Source organism: Platalea leucorodia, assembly GCF_965183815.1.
Source record: "Platalea leucorodia genome assembly, chromosome: 1".
NCBI classification, from domain to species: domain Eukaryota; kingdom Metazoa; phylum Chordata; class Aves; order Pelecaniformes; family Threskiornithidae; genus Platalea; species Platalea leucorodia.
Window position 1 is genome coordinate 51832593 of NC_138823.1, and position 13230 is coordinate 51845822.

A 13230-nucleotide genomic window follows, 5' to 3' on the forward strand; every position below is an offset into this window, starting at 1 on the left:
CACTCTTTTGGATACTCTGTGGTTAGTGAGAGCCTTGGGGAGAGAGACTGCTTAGCTGCTGCAGAGGCTGAGAGGGGAAAGGAGACAAGACAAAAACCTTAGTGCTGTTCCTCTGATTCTCTTGCCCCTCCCTGACTGCCAATACATGACTAAACAGACTGGGGTCCATATTTAAAATGGTGTACTTATCTGAAAGAAATAGAGCTATCCTTGCCAAGAGTAGCTGAGAGCCTGGGTGACTGGTATATGCCAGGTCTCTAAGTGGGACAGGAAAAACTTTAGTCTTCTTACGTCTTCTTTAGTCATCTTCTCTTTCTTTGTAGCATAGCTCCCACTCGCTATACTTGCTTTGTGAAGTTAACTGCAGGGAAATAGCAATACACATGTTTACATGAATGTGCATTTATTTATGTAGATGTTCTTTATTGCAGTTTGATCCAAACGGTTATTTCTGGGCTCTAATTCACTTGGTCTGTGTTGGTAAGTCATTTTCTTTTGGAAAAAGAATTAGGAAGAGTAAATGTGATGGAGAAGCAAATCAGCTTTATTATGAAGTTACTGATATTTAAGGTTCTTGATGTAAGAAACACTTGGAAAGAATGAAGAAGGTCAGTGAAGATAAGAAAGTGTATTCCTTTTATAGCTTTTACGCTGAGAACAACAACAGAATAAACTAGATATTGCAGTCAGTTAACAGTGGATGAGAAAATGTATGTACAATTTTAATCAGCACTAAGGTTTTCTGGGAGTTTTTGATGGTTGCCTACTAAGAGACACTTCTCTCTGAGGGGAAAAGAAACATGAAAAAAACCAAGCAATAACATGTAGTTGGAGCTTTATTGCACACACTGATTTTATTTAAAAACTGACACAAATATTCTAAAATATCATGGAATATGCTCCTAGAGGAAGGATGTTGAAATGTTGGGGTTTTTTAAGCAATCATATGCATTTTTAAAGATTTTTAACAATTAGTTGCATGACCTATTGGGTTTTCTTTTGTCTTTTTCAAACTAAACATTGATTTGGATAAATCGTAATTCATCCCTGAAAAGCTAGAAACAGTCAGACACAGAAAATCTGAAGAAAACAGAAGTAGTAATTTTTAACTAGGAGATTTGTGTCTTTTGGAGCATTAGGCTAGATAATAAGGGACTTGTAATTGGTTGTTAGCTGTCCTATAGACTTAGTGAGTGACTCATTCATATGTTAAGTCTTGTCTGCAAATTAAGGATGATTCCTTCTTTATTTTGTCTATTCATACTGTAAAATTTTTAGGGCAGAGGTTATGTGTTTATATGTGTTTGTGTCTAGGGAGGTCTAGAGATCCCATAGGAAAGTGTTGTTAACATAAAAATAAGAAATTTTTTTTTTTTCCTTTAGGAAATGTTATATGGTAAACATTTCCTCATTTAGATAAAACAAAAAAGTAAGGATTTTTCACTTCAAATACTTGTTTTCTGTAATGAGTGATGTTACTGCTTTCTCAAAGCCAAGAGGTCTCATTTGTCTCACTGCTAGGCCATGGAGGTGGAGAGCTGCTTAGAGAGTCTTCAGGAGACCTTTTCTGTGTGCTTGAGACATGTAGGAAGTGCCAACATAACGTTTATGCTCAAAATATGGCTTCTTTCCATGTCTCTTGTTTTTGAGAGAAAGTTGTTGATATGACTGTTGAGGGTTTATTGTGTAATTAAATTTCCTATCAACTAACACAGAATAAAGATGCTACAAGAAAGAGCAAACGGATGAACTAACTTATCATACGGTTAATCAAGACAGAGCATTAGAGAAAGGATATGTGTTCTACCCTTCAGCTTGGCTAATGGCGGCAGAATTGAGGACATCTATTACATAGTATTCTACTGGATTTGCTTTTTATGTTCTGGTTTTCTTTGTGAATCAAAAAAAACCCCCACAAAGCCTTGAAGAAAGGGTCTGAAAAAATAGAGCCTGAAGCTGTATTGTTCCTTCCTTGAGTGCTTAAAGCTTTTCCCAGAATAGAAATGGGAGCTAACCAAGAGGTAGGTAGGTCAAGAATGTAAAGAACCCTGGGACCCTACAGCTGAGGGAACTCTAAACAGCAAAGACAGCTCAGAGCCAACAGCTGTAGGGGTCTACATAGATGAACACACCATAGAAGTTACCCAAAAAATGGGGTGGGCTGAGGAACCCACTCTGCGACACTGTTCTGTGTGTATTTACACGTACATGTACACACACACACTCTCCTTTGTAGTTGCCGTGAGCTAGGATTTGTCTCTTCTTCAGAAGGACTAGCAGAAACATACAGCATGACACTACTCTGAGATGATAACACTTTGAAAACCATTGACTTGAAGCGATAGGTTCATTTTACTCATGGTTTAGGCATCCTTTGTGCCGTGTTGCTAAACTGTAATTCAGAGGAGTTCCATGTCTGCCGGTACCACAGCCAAACAAGCCGTTGTTTGTCAGAATGATTGCATGTTATGGCAATTACACATGTCATTTCAATTACAGGGGCTTACAAAATATTTCACAAGTTGTGGAAACCTAGCTCTTTAAGGTAATGTGTTTTCATATTCTTTTAAAAAGAAAGAGATTGCTATCACAGAGGGTTAGAGACACATCTGTGTAGCAGTCAGGTAAACTGTAGGGATCTCTGCATTACCAGCGTGAGCTGGGCCACTCTTGGTTAATCATTAAAGACTTCTCTTGCAAGAGGAGTCTTATTTATTGTTGATAACAATAGCATGTGGTTATTGATAGCTACACTGCTAACTTGAACACTGAATTAGTTTTAAACAGTGTATTATCAAAGGATGATGACTCAGTCCTGGAAGAAGAACCCCTAATTATTGGCACAGGCATGAAGAGGAAATGTTAGTTTGTGTTAGCCTTGAAAGCCGCATGGTTTGAATCTGTCAGTATCTCCCTTTGCGACACAGTCTCAAAAGTGTTTAGCAGCTGGTGAGTTGCCACAGGACTGGAACGGCCGAGTACCTTAAAAACCTTGAAACCCCGCACTAATCCCACGTGCATGTTAGAACTTCAGCCAGATGATAGTTGTGTTGAAAGCAGGCGGCGTTACATGTTCACAGTGTCTATAATCTGCAGTTGTCTGCATGGATGGAGATGGATATGTTGCCACTGTATGTTATGTATATGTCCATAATACATGTGTGTATGGGATATGGATAAGCTCATTTATTTCAAAACCATTTTCTGTCTCTGTTTAAAGGGTCTAAATTTTAGTCAGTCTCACTTTATCTTCACTTCAAATGAGACTCCCACTGACACAGTAACAACAGAAATAATGGGCACATGATATGTAAATTAGTATGCTGATTAATATATTGATAATATTATAATATTAATAGATTATGGTTATAATGTGTATAATTATAATATAATGTTAGTGTTACCTAATTACAACATTGTGCCATATATTATATAACATTAATATTATGTAATATTACAGTGTTATAATACTACCTAATATACTGATCTCTTATACCAAATGAACTGCATTACTAAAAGAACACCTTTTTTTCTTTCCCTCCTCTTTCAGTGATCTGGACCAACAGTACATCAACTATGTATTCAGGTAAAATGAATAAGCCTTTGATACACCATAGCTGGTTTTATGTGGTGTATGTTTTCATTTTCAACTGTGGCTGGTTTAGGAAACTCATAGCTACCACTACATAAATGTATTTATTTAGCAGGACATTCACTGAAAGAACAGTGCTAAGCTGAATGACTTAGCAGCTGAGTTTTTTTGGCTCTGCTTGTAGGTGTGCATGCCAATATACACCTGGGGAGGTAACGAGGTGTTGATTATGAATTTTTTAATCACCATGTGCACAAGTGATCTATCATTTCCAGAAATAATATTTACAGAGTAACTCCCTGGCAATACCCCACTTCAGAAAATAAAACTTGTACAAAATTGCCAGAAGGAGAGGTAGTGATTACAAAAGTACCATGTGCAAAGAACATGAGCAGTAACCGATTGTTCAGAGTGCCGTTAGTGGGATTGAGTAACTCAGAATTTCAGTTGTTATTCTGATTTCGAGATATAAAAGTGGCTTGTTATTTTGTAGTTAGTGAAAGAGCCTGAGTCACTGACCAGACTCCCCTGTGTTTTTTTATTTAAAAAAAAGTCAGTCCTTTCCTCAAAGAGCCATATAAGCCAGAACATTCGGTGTGCATGGTTTCCACTAGATTTTTGTGAGGCTTTATTTGAAGTAAGAGGTATAGAGACTTTACTAGATTCTCCTCCGTCCATAATCGCGTCTTGTATATGTTGACCTTTTTTCTTGAAATGGGAGCTAAAGTTGTATGGGAACACTATTGAGTATCGATGCTAAGTTCTAAGAAAGGATGGTCAAAAGGAATGAAAGAGAGAGCAGAAGTTAGGAAAGCATAACAAAAGTGAAGTTGTGCTTGTCCATTTGATTAGATGGATGTGTGCTCTTGTCTGACCACATTAAAGATCCTTGATAGGAGCACATCAGGGACACCAGTGTAGGAGAGTTACTTCACTTCAATTCCCATTTATCTTATGAGCATCATCAACATGATAATACTGTGTATCTCCTTCTCTCTTAGTTCAATCAAATCTCCTATTTCCATAAATAAGTAACGCAGACCTGTGATTTTCTGTTTGTATGATTCCAGTGCCTACTCACCAGCATCCCATGCATTGACAATATCTGAATATCGGTTTGCTTGAAGTAGGCTCTTGTTTAAGTCAGTTATTTTTTTCCATCTACCACGAAGTGCAAAGCAAATCAGTTGTACTCAAAGAAGGTAGTTGTGTGTACTGAAAGTGTTTTGAAGAATTCGTCATGGAACTTACAAATATGCTGCTGTGTGTGTGCAGAAATAACCCATGAAGTCTCGAATAAGCTGTAGCTATTTGTCTGTGGTGAAGGGAGAATCATGAAACAAGCAGTAAAATCAATTGATATTTCATTTGGCACCTGCCTGACTGTGGCTCTCAGTTTTCATTTTAGTTGAAAACTGTATCTGGGCCTGAACCTTTAAATTCAGATTTTGGCTGAAGGTATTAATTTTGCAGCTTTGATTGAAAAGTCAGGGCTGGGTTCCTGCTGTGTTAGTTGATGGTATCCTTTGAAGTTGTGTCCAGCAGAGAGCAGGAGTTCCACATTACATGGAAAGTATGATTATTGATTTAGAGGCTTTTGAAAGGGAGAAGCTTCTCACTAAGGAGCTATGAGGTGCAGTGGTATGTATTTTAAAACTGTTCTTTAAAAACAAACAAACAAACAAGAACAACAAAAAACAACAATGGAATTATGCAAATTGGAAGGTGGCTTTTTTAGCATCTGCTTAAAAGCAAAAATGTGTTATGAAAGCTTGCAAAGATATTCACCATTAAGGGGCTTAAAGGTCAGCGTAGCTTGCGAGATGATGGTGCAAAGCCCTTGCTGGAAAACAGGTGGCTTAGAGGAGGTAGAAGACTGGATGCTTATTTGTTTGGCTTGGGTCTGTGGATATCTATATGTCTATGTATCTATATATGTATGTATGTATATATTTCTGTGTGTTAGAGAAGCTCACAGTCCATAGCATTTGGACCTCATCTTGTCTAAGGAAGACAAACAGTACCATGGGCAATGGGATGTGACATCTGATTTCTTTTAGAGTTTTGTTTTGTCATAAGAGTGGGTGATGTTTGAAAGGGCGTGAAAGTTGGCGAAAGCTCTCTCCTTGTTTGTGACCACCGTGACATGCCACTGCCATGAAGGTCCTCCAGTGTCTAATGGGGCTGGAATCTTTCTGCTGCTGAAGGCACTGGCAGGGTTTGTCTCTTTGTGAGACCTCTGCGCATGTAGTTATCTTGGAGATGGCTGCCACTTCCCAAATTTGGATGAAGCTGGTCAGCATTGAGAGCTGTGTAGAGCTATGTATGTATGTGTACACACAGCTTTATTGCACAAGCTTAATTTCTGTAGAAAACAGTGAAAAGTATCTTTAAATCACACTGGGTAGAGGGCATTTTACTCTGAATGTTCTCTGAACGAGTGCTAACTCGTCACGGGCAGTTCTGAGTCAGAATTACTGTAAATGTGTGATTATCTCTGTCAGAGGGTGCCCAGCACTAAATTTGGTGATTTAGCGGGTGTTAAGGTATATGCTGCTGCTTCTACTCAGGGCTTCTCGAGGACTCTTTCAGCCATGACAGGGTCCCCGTTCCACCTCCAGAACAGGACAGTCTGATGTGTACCAGTGGTCTTGTCTGTACAAGTATGATTCTATGATTTATGAAGAAACTTGCTAGTGTGCTGTCAGTCCAACTTTCTCATCTTAGCACTATTATCAATAGGCCTTTATAGCTTCTTATTTCTAACCTAGATCAGACTGCTGACAGGCAGCTGTGTGGGCACAGTGTTTAGAGTCATAGAATCATAGAATCGTTTAGGTCGGAAAAGACCCTTAAGATCATTGAGTCCAACCGTAAACCTAACGCTGCCAAGTCCACCACTGAACCATGTCCCTAAGCACCACATCTACCCTTCTTTGAAATACCTCCAGGGATGGGGACTCAACCACTTCGCTGGGCAGCCTGTTCCAGTGCTTGATAACCCTTTTGGTGAAGAAATTTTTCCTAATATATAGGAAAATATAGGAAAATATATAGGTTTGTTACAATAGAGGCTCTTCAAAGCGTTTCTGTTCAGTATGAAAGCACAGTTGTACTCTGAGTGTAGAGACTGCCTGGATAGAGCAGATTAAAAGTTTTGCCCCAAGCTACTGGATGTTAGAATGTACCAATATGTTAGATTAAAAATATATATATTTAGATTAAAAAGAAGCATTAACTGTATTGGCTCTGTTGGACACTTCCAGAAGTGCAACCAAAATTGGCAAAGTCTCCTAACATATGCTGTCCCTACATGCCATGCACTGTTCCTTGTTTTAAAACCTGGAACAATTTGGGAGGGGAGAACTTCTTAAGGAAATGTACATGAACGGGAACTTTCCAGAACCAAACAGATCTGAAGAAATATTTGCTGATGTTGAAAGTGTGGCGTTCTTCTCACTTCATCACTTACAGCATGATTATTCAATGGCTTTTAAAAAAGGAGCCAGACCAGGAGCAAGTGTAGGAGGGAAAGCGGAGCTGTGCTATGCAGAGGAGGGAGGGGTGATGTTGCTTCTCAGTGCCCAACCCTGTCCTGTTCATCCGTCTCCCGTGTGTTTAAGTGTGCGGGGCGGGGAGCAGGGGGAAGAGGGGAAATGTACTTCCAAGAACCTCCCTCTAATCCTCCAGTCTTGTTCCCACCACCTTTTTTTACTGCAGTATTGTATTTCGCTGCACTCTGACTTCTGCATTGGTGTTCTACTTCCTAGTGTTTTTTCCAGTAATCTTGCCTTTTCTTTTATTCCTTTCCAGTCCCCCACTTTTTATCAAGGAAGGAGCCAGATTTCTCCCCCCCCCCAGCTAGCTGGCAAGGTGTAGCATGAGGGAGGGAATAGTAATGTCTACCTGGCATGTTGAGGGATAGATAATGTGTCTTAGAAGTGGGTCACGGCCCATCTTGAGCTTTCTGCTATGCTGAGGCAGGTAGAGATATGTTACTTCTTGTGGAGAACCTGGAAGAAAGTTTCAGTACATCCCAGTATCTGTCACCGTCTGATATGTGTTCACGAAGGCATGCCAGATAGCCTGGCGGTCACTGAGGAGAAAACAGAGGCTTGTTGCAGGAGAGTTTCGGATGGTGAATAAATGGCACTGACAAAGGTGTGAGGTAAAGGCTCTATGCAGCTAAACTACATCTGGCTTCTGGAAGAGCTGCTCATCTGTCACTTTTGTGAATTAAAAAAGCTGCAGTGGATTTTCTGCAATAGGGAAGGGCAGCTTTGCAGGCATAAATTGCTGTTCTTGCTGACAAAACCTCTTTTTAGCCAGAAAGAAAACCATGGGTGACCCAGCCCTCAGTATTGAGTACAGGGGAAAAAGAGAGGAGCAGAGAAATCTGGCACAGGGATTTTGTTTTTGCTGCAGCCTGATGTCCAGGCTGTCCTGCTGGAAACCTCTGAATCCCTAATCTGGTTTTACAACATTATGGTGTCTTTTCTACTGATATTCTGTTCAGAGCAGAGTTACAGTATAGCTTGAATGCCATCTAACCTATTTGCCTTAACCTGCCCCGCACTTCACAAAGAAGGTTCTGTTTTCCTCCTGTGTTTTCTTTGGATCAGGGCCTGGGATGTCTAGTAGGGTTATCAATTCCTCTCGGTTGCAGAAGGAAGTTTCTCTCTGAGCATTTCCCAATCTCACTGTTTTTTTTGTTTAAAAATTAATAATGCAAAGAGCAAAAGTGGAGAAACACGGCTTAGTCATAATTCTCATCACTGTTGATCCAGTTTCACTTGCCCTGCCAGTCTCCTGTTTTCTCTGTTATTCAGTCAAAAGCAATAGGCCTTTGCTTCCTTTTCTCTCTTTACCAGGAAACTGAGGAATTGGGCCATTTGTGGTGAATTCCTCTTGGTGTCCTGTGCAGGGAGAGCATGCATGTGTGGGGAGGAGAGGCGGGGGGGAATTGCCTACTGTAAGTCATCTGCTTTGCCTTGTTTAATTATCTTTGTGACAACCACAACCAAATGTATAAATATTGACAATGTGAACATACTGTACCAGCTGATGCCTTTCAAAGACATTGTGTAAAATGTTAAGCCTAAAATACGTGCCTGCCTGTCACTCATGAACTGTTTCCTTCTTCAGCCCGTTGCCTCCCAAGGCTGATTTCGGGGACGAGCTTCCCCCGAGACTTCCTTGGCCATGGGATTTCCGTGCTCTTTGCAGTTCCTTTTGCTACCGTTGTCTCTGCGAATGACGCTGGGATTCACCAAAGCATGCCGAGGGCAGGCCACCGAGCGCGGTAGCCTGGTCATGTAGAGACCTGGGACCAGCTGAGAGCGAGCAGGCTTGGAAACGGTAGCTGTGTTAGCAGTGGAAAAGGGAGTTGGCCTGGTATAAGCACCGCACTGATGATACTGTACTGCTGTAGGTACTGGAGGTAGCCCATTTACAGTGAGTTCAGTTTTCTAGCCATAACCTTGTGCGTTGGGAACCGCTTCCAGCTCTTTCTCTGCCTTAAATTTTCATTGTGCAGGCTTCCATTCCTCCACTGGCTGAGTTGGCACTTGACTGCCATTACTGGGCCTAGTGAACTGTAAGAATCACTGGTAATTAGCCAGGGAAAATTGCCTAGCTTTAGCATTCATAACATTAATGAATGTCTTTTTACCTTTGTAAGTGCAGTGCTTGCTGTTTATCAAGAAGCAGCCTCTCCAGATACTCTTTTCTCCTTCTCCCTCTGGTCCTTTGTGTCTGTCATGGACGTATGTTGTTGGTAACCGGAGGAAGCTGTAGCTCTGCTGTGGAGAGATGCATGCTTCCGTCTTGCAGTGCCCCAGAATATGTTTCTGTAGCCTTCTAACCTTGGAAACAACATAGAATGCAAAAATTTGGAAAAAAAATCAGAAATTTACCGGAAGAATCAGTAGCCCTGAAAAAGGCTCTGTACTGCCTATACCGCAAAATCAGAGGATGAAGTCTTTGTAGGACCTCAGAAATCTTAAGCAATACTCCAGCTAAAGAACTGGTCACAGCTGATTTTCTTGTTCACTTGTATCTTTCTGAAAAGTGTGCATCATTTGGGCTGGTACTTGGTTTTATTTTCATGCGGTTTTTTTTTTTAAACTTGTTTAATTGCAGCATTTGTCCTTTCTCTAACTGACATTTGGGGAATGAATGTGCAGTGCATGCACAATCACACACATAAGACTCTATATTTGACTCTTACAGGCAATATATGCACATCCCTATAAAGCAGACATCGGTATGCACACAGCTGAAATTAGTCCTTGGACAGAGAGACACTCAAGTCTAGACACAAGTACAGTTCTCTATAGATTCTGTCTCAGTGGTGTCACCAGCTGGCTGAACAGCAGGTCTGTTGAAAAGGACTTGGGGGTAACAGTGAATGCTGAGATCTATACGAGGCAGTAGTGCATGCTCAAGGCAAATTAAGGCAAACCATACATTGGGCTACATTAGAAGGAGCGTGGCCATCAGATTGAAAGAAGTTTTTATGAGCATTGCTGAGGCTGCAGCTGGAATACTCTATTCAGTTTTGGGCCTCCCAGTTCAAAAAAGATACTGAGAAATTGAATATCTAGCACAAGGCTACTGACATTGTTAGGGACTTGGAGCACATGGCCTACTGCAAGGAGAGTTTGAAGGAGCTAGTCTTGTTGAGACTGGCAAAGTGGAGACTGAGGTGCAACCTCACAACTGCCTACACCTTCTTGAACGGGAGTTGCAAAGATGACAGAGCCAAACTCTTCGAAGGAGTGGCAGATGGTATAACATGGAACAACAACCATAAATTGCAGCTTTGGTGGTTTAAAGATGGGACATCAGGAAAAACTTCTTCGCTAGGAGGGTAGGGTGGCCCTGGGACAAGTTACCCACGGAGGTGTGGAATCTCCATGCTGGGAGGTTTTTGAAACCTGGCTTTTTGAGCCAGAGCCACAGAGGACATGATCAAATATTGGTGATAGTCCTGCTTCAGGTGAGAGGTTTTATTAGGTGACCCAGGAGTTCCTTCCCAACCAACTTTTTTTTTTTTTTTTTTTTTTTTTTAAATTGATAGCTATGCCTCAGTTATTCTACTTAACTGGAATAAGTTTCACCATGAAAAATAAACACAAAGCTGTCAATTTTTAATGTTCAGGCCATGTAATAAATTCTGTAGTATACAATTAATCTTCTTTTATTTTTTAGTGTGGTGCTGTTGGCCTCTGCATCCCATCCAGCAGGTAAAGTGGATTGAGTTGTTACTTTTTTAGGTTTCCGTATTGCCTTTCCTTTCCATGCATGTTTTTAGAGGTGAAGCCCTGTAGGATTTTAGCCCTGGAATTCAGCAGGAATATGACCAGTAATATGATGTCCTGTAGGAAGAGGAGAGGAGGGTATATAACACTGTGTAATTTGCATGGTATTTACTAATATCTTTCTTAGCTGCCCTTTGCAAAGAAGCAGCATGGGACAGGCAACAAAGAACAGCTTTTGAGGTGGTGCATGGTAAAGAACAAGGATTCCCTAGGTAAATATGTCCCTTTCAGAGCAGTGTCCCAGCACTCCATACAGAACTGAGTTTCCTTCTCCTCATTGCCCTCAATGCAATGCAGAGATTTTGTTTTGTTGCTTTCATAAGATGTACCGCATCACTTGAGCCCATGGCAGGATTTGAAGTAGCAAAAGATCAAAGGCTAAAAATGGAGAAATTGAATATTTGATGGTGGCTAATATTCCTGTCATATTGGTGTTTAAATAGTTAGAAGGATGAAGATAATCATCTGTTGCTTTCACTAGACATTTGCTCAGTCAGAAAAACAAAGGAAGAAGCATTTAAATGAACATAAATTCCCCCTTTTGCCTGGTGGTGCATATTGTGTATATAGCATTCCCCCAGCAGGATAGACAGGCATGTTAAGCAAAATAGTCCTGCATTACAAAAAATGAAAGATGGAGCTTCCTTCAAATCTGTAGAGCCTGAAGGCCAGAGAACTACTGGGAATTGTTGCTACCAAGAACAACCAGGGCCCAGGTTCCTGGAAATGCAAGTACTCGAGAGCTCTGCTTGGATCTGGGAGAACTTTTTTAAACCTCTCAACTTGCTCTGTGTGACAGAGTTCAAATGCCAGAGGGGGAAGCAGCCAACATATGTCTGTGTTTCCTGTTGCTTCAGTAGGAACTATCACGAGCTTTGTAATAAAAGAAGTGGATATGATACATGTCTATCCACTGGCAGCTGTTGCTTAAGCAGGATTTTCTGTATACTAGCAAAGAACACTCCTGCGTATCCCTTTTCCCTTTTTCAACCAAAGGCAGGAACTGGCTAGAAGCAAGGTCAGAGAGAAATCATTAAACACACTAGAAATGTGGAAAGCATCATAAATGAAAAGTCAGCCAGCTGTAAAGGCTCAAAGGAATGTTAAACTAGTAATGTTCATATAATTGCTGTTCCCCTGCTTGTAGCAGTGGGTAATTTTTGTCCCCTGTGTTCCACTGAGTATATTGCTTTGTCCCTCAGGTGATCTCTTCAGTGCCTTGGACTTTCCATTCCTGTACTTCTACAGGTTTCATAGCAGCTGCTGCGCCAGGTAACCTCTCTGTAGCAGAACATGTGAATGTTTTTCAAAATAAGAGATCCTGTTGACTTCCAGCCTTGACTCTCAGTTAAAAATTTTGGAGCATGTGAAGCCTTAGTTATACTAGTTTCTGCTGGCATAAGCCAGTAAAACTGCAGAGAATATGTATCTGTGCATATCTGTGGATATGCATTTGAAGGCCTGAGATTCAACTTTGCTGGAAGTATATGTGTTTGAGTGAGTGCATTCTGATCAGGAGAGTTCCTAGTCGCCAGTAAAATAATTTTTACCTAATGTAGCAAAGCTTTGATAAATAGCATCTCTCAAATGCTTCTCAAGTCGGATTAGCCCTTGTAAAACTTGCTGTTTGCAGTGATTACAAAGTATTAGTCTTCAGCAGTATATGGGTGTACATGGATTTATTTGCCTGTACATCTTGTTATTTGGCAGAATGCTTTTTTTGGGTAAAAGGGAAAAGCTTTAACAAGCGTTCCTTTATTTTGAGTAGCAAAAGTTCACTGTCCAATAGTGTAATTCTCACAGGACAATGTAAGTATGTTTTCTATAGGTCTTAATTATCTCCAAAAAATTTATTCCTGTCTTTCCCCTCCAGTCTTTTGCCAAATGGAAGTATTTTCTTTTTAGAGGGGAAAAATATTTTCATGCTAACTGATGGCAAAAATATTTCCTGATTGTTAGGGATTTTCTTAATTGTATCCGGATTTTCCATTAAAAGAGGATATTAAAAATGATTGTTAAATAATTTCCCTATGTACATAGTTTTTTGGTACGAAAGTGGCTTTTTTCAAGGGTGGATTATCCACACTACAAGTAACTTGCAAGCGGAAAGGAATAGTTAGATGGAGAAATAAGCATCTCAGTTGCTCTCCTATGTCTTGTAATCTAGTGTCTTTGTAGACATAAAGGATTTGGAGGAAAACCTATACAATGTAAAGTAAGGGTAACTGATGCAGATAAATCTACTACCTGTGCAGAATGTCCGAAGCATTAGTAGTAAGGTGCAAAGTGCTCCATTTATTTAATGAAATAAATAGG

At 40.4% G+C, this 13230-nt stretch overlaps 1 protein-coding gene across 7 annotated transcripts in view; it reads left to right on the forward strand.

Annotated features, from left to right (window-relative positions):
* TMEM241 (transmembrane protein 241) overlaps positions 1-13230 on the forward strand; it is a 61560-nt gene that overhangs the window by 16740 nt on the left and 31590 nt on the right. For all 7 annotated transcript variants that reach the window (XR_014227497.1, XR_014227498.1, XM_082305010.1 and 4 more), the window contains 5 exons: positions 432-480; positions 2500-2545; positions 3551-3586; positions 10805-10839; positions 12117-12186. Coding sequence is in view for 5 of the 7 variants with exons in the window: in XM_082305010.1 (XP_082161136.1) it covers positions 432-480; positions 2500-2545; positions 3551-3586; positions 10805-10839; positions 12117-12186 (236 nt within the window). In the remaining 2 variants the exon portion in view is untranslated. The remainder of the gene's footprint in view (positions 1-431; positions 481-2499; positions 2546-3550; positions 3587-10804; positions 10840-12116; positions 12187-13230) is intronic.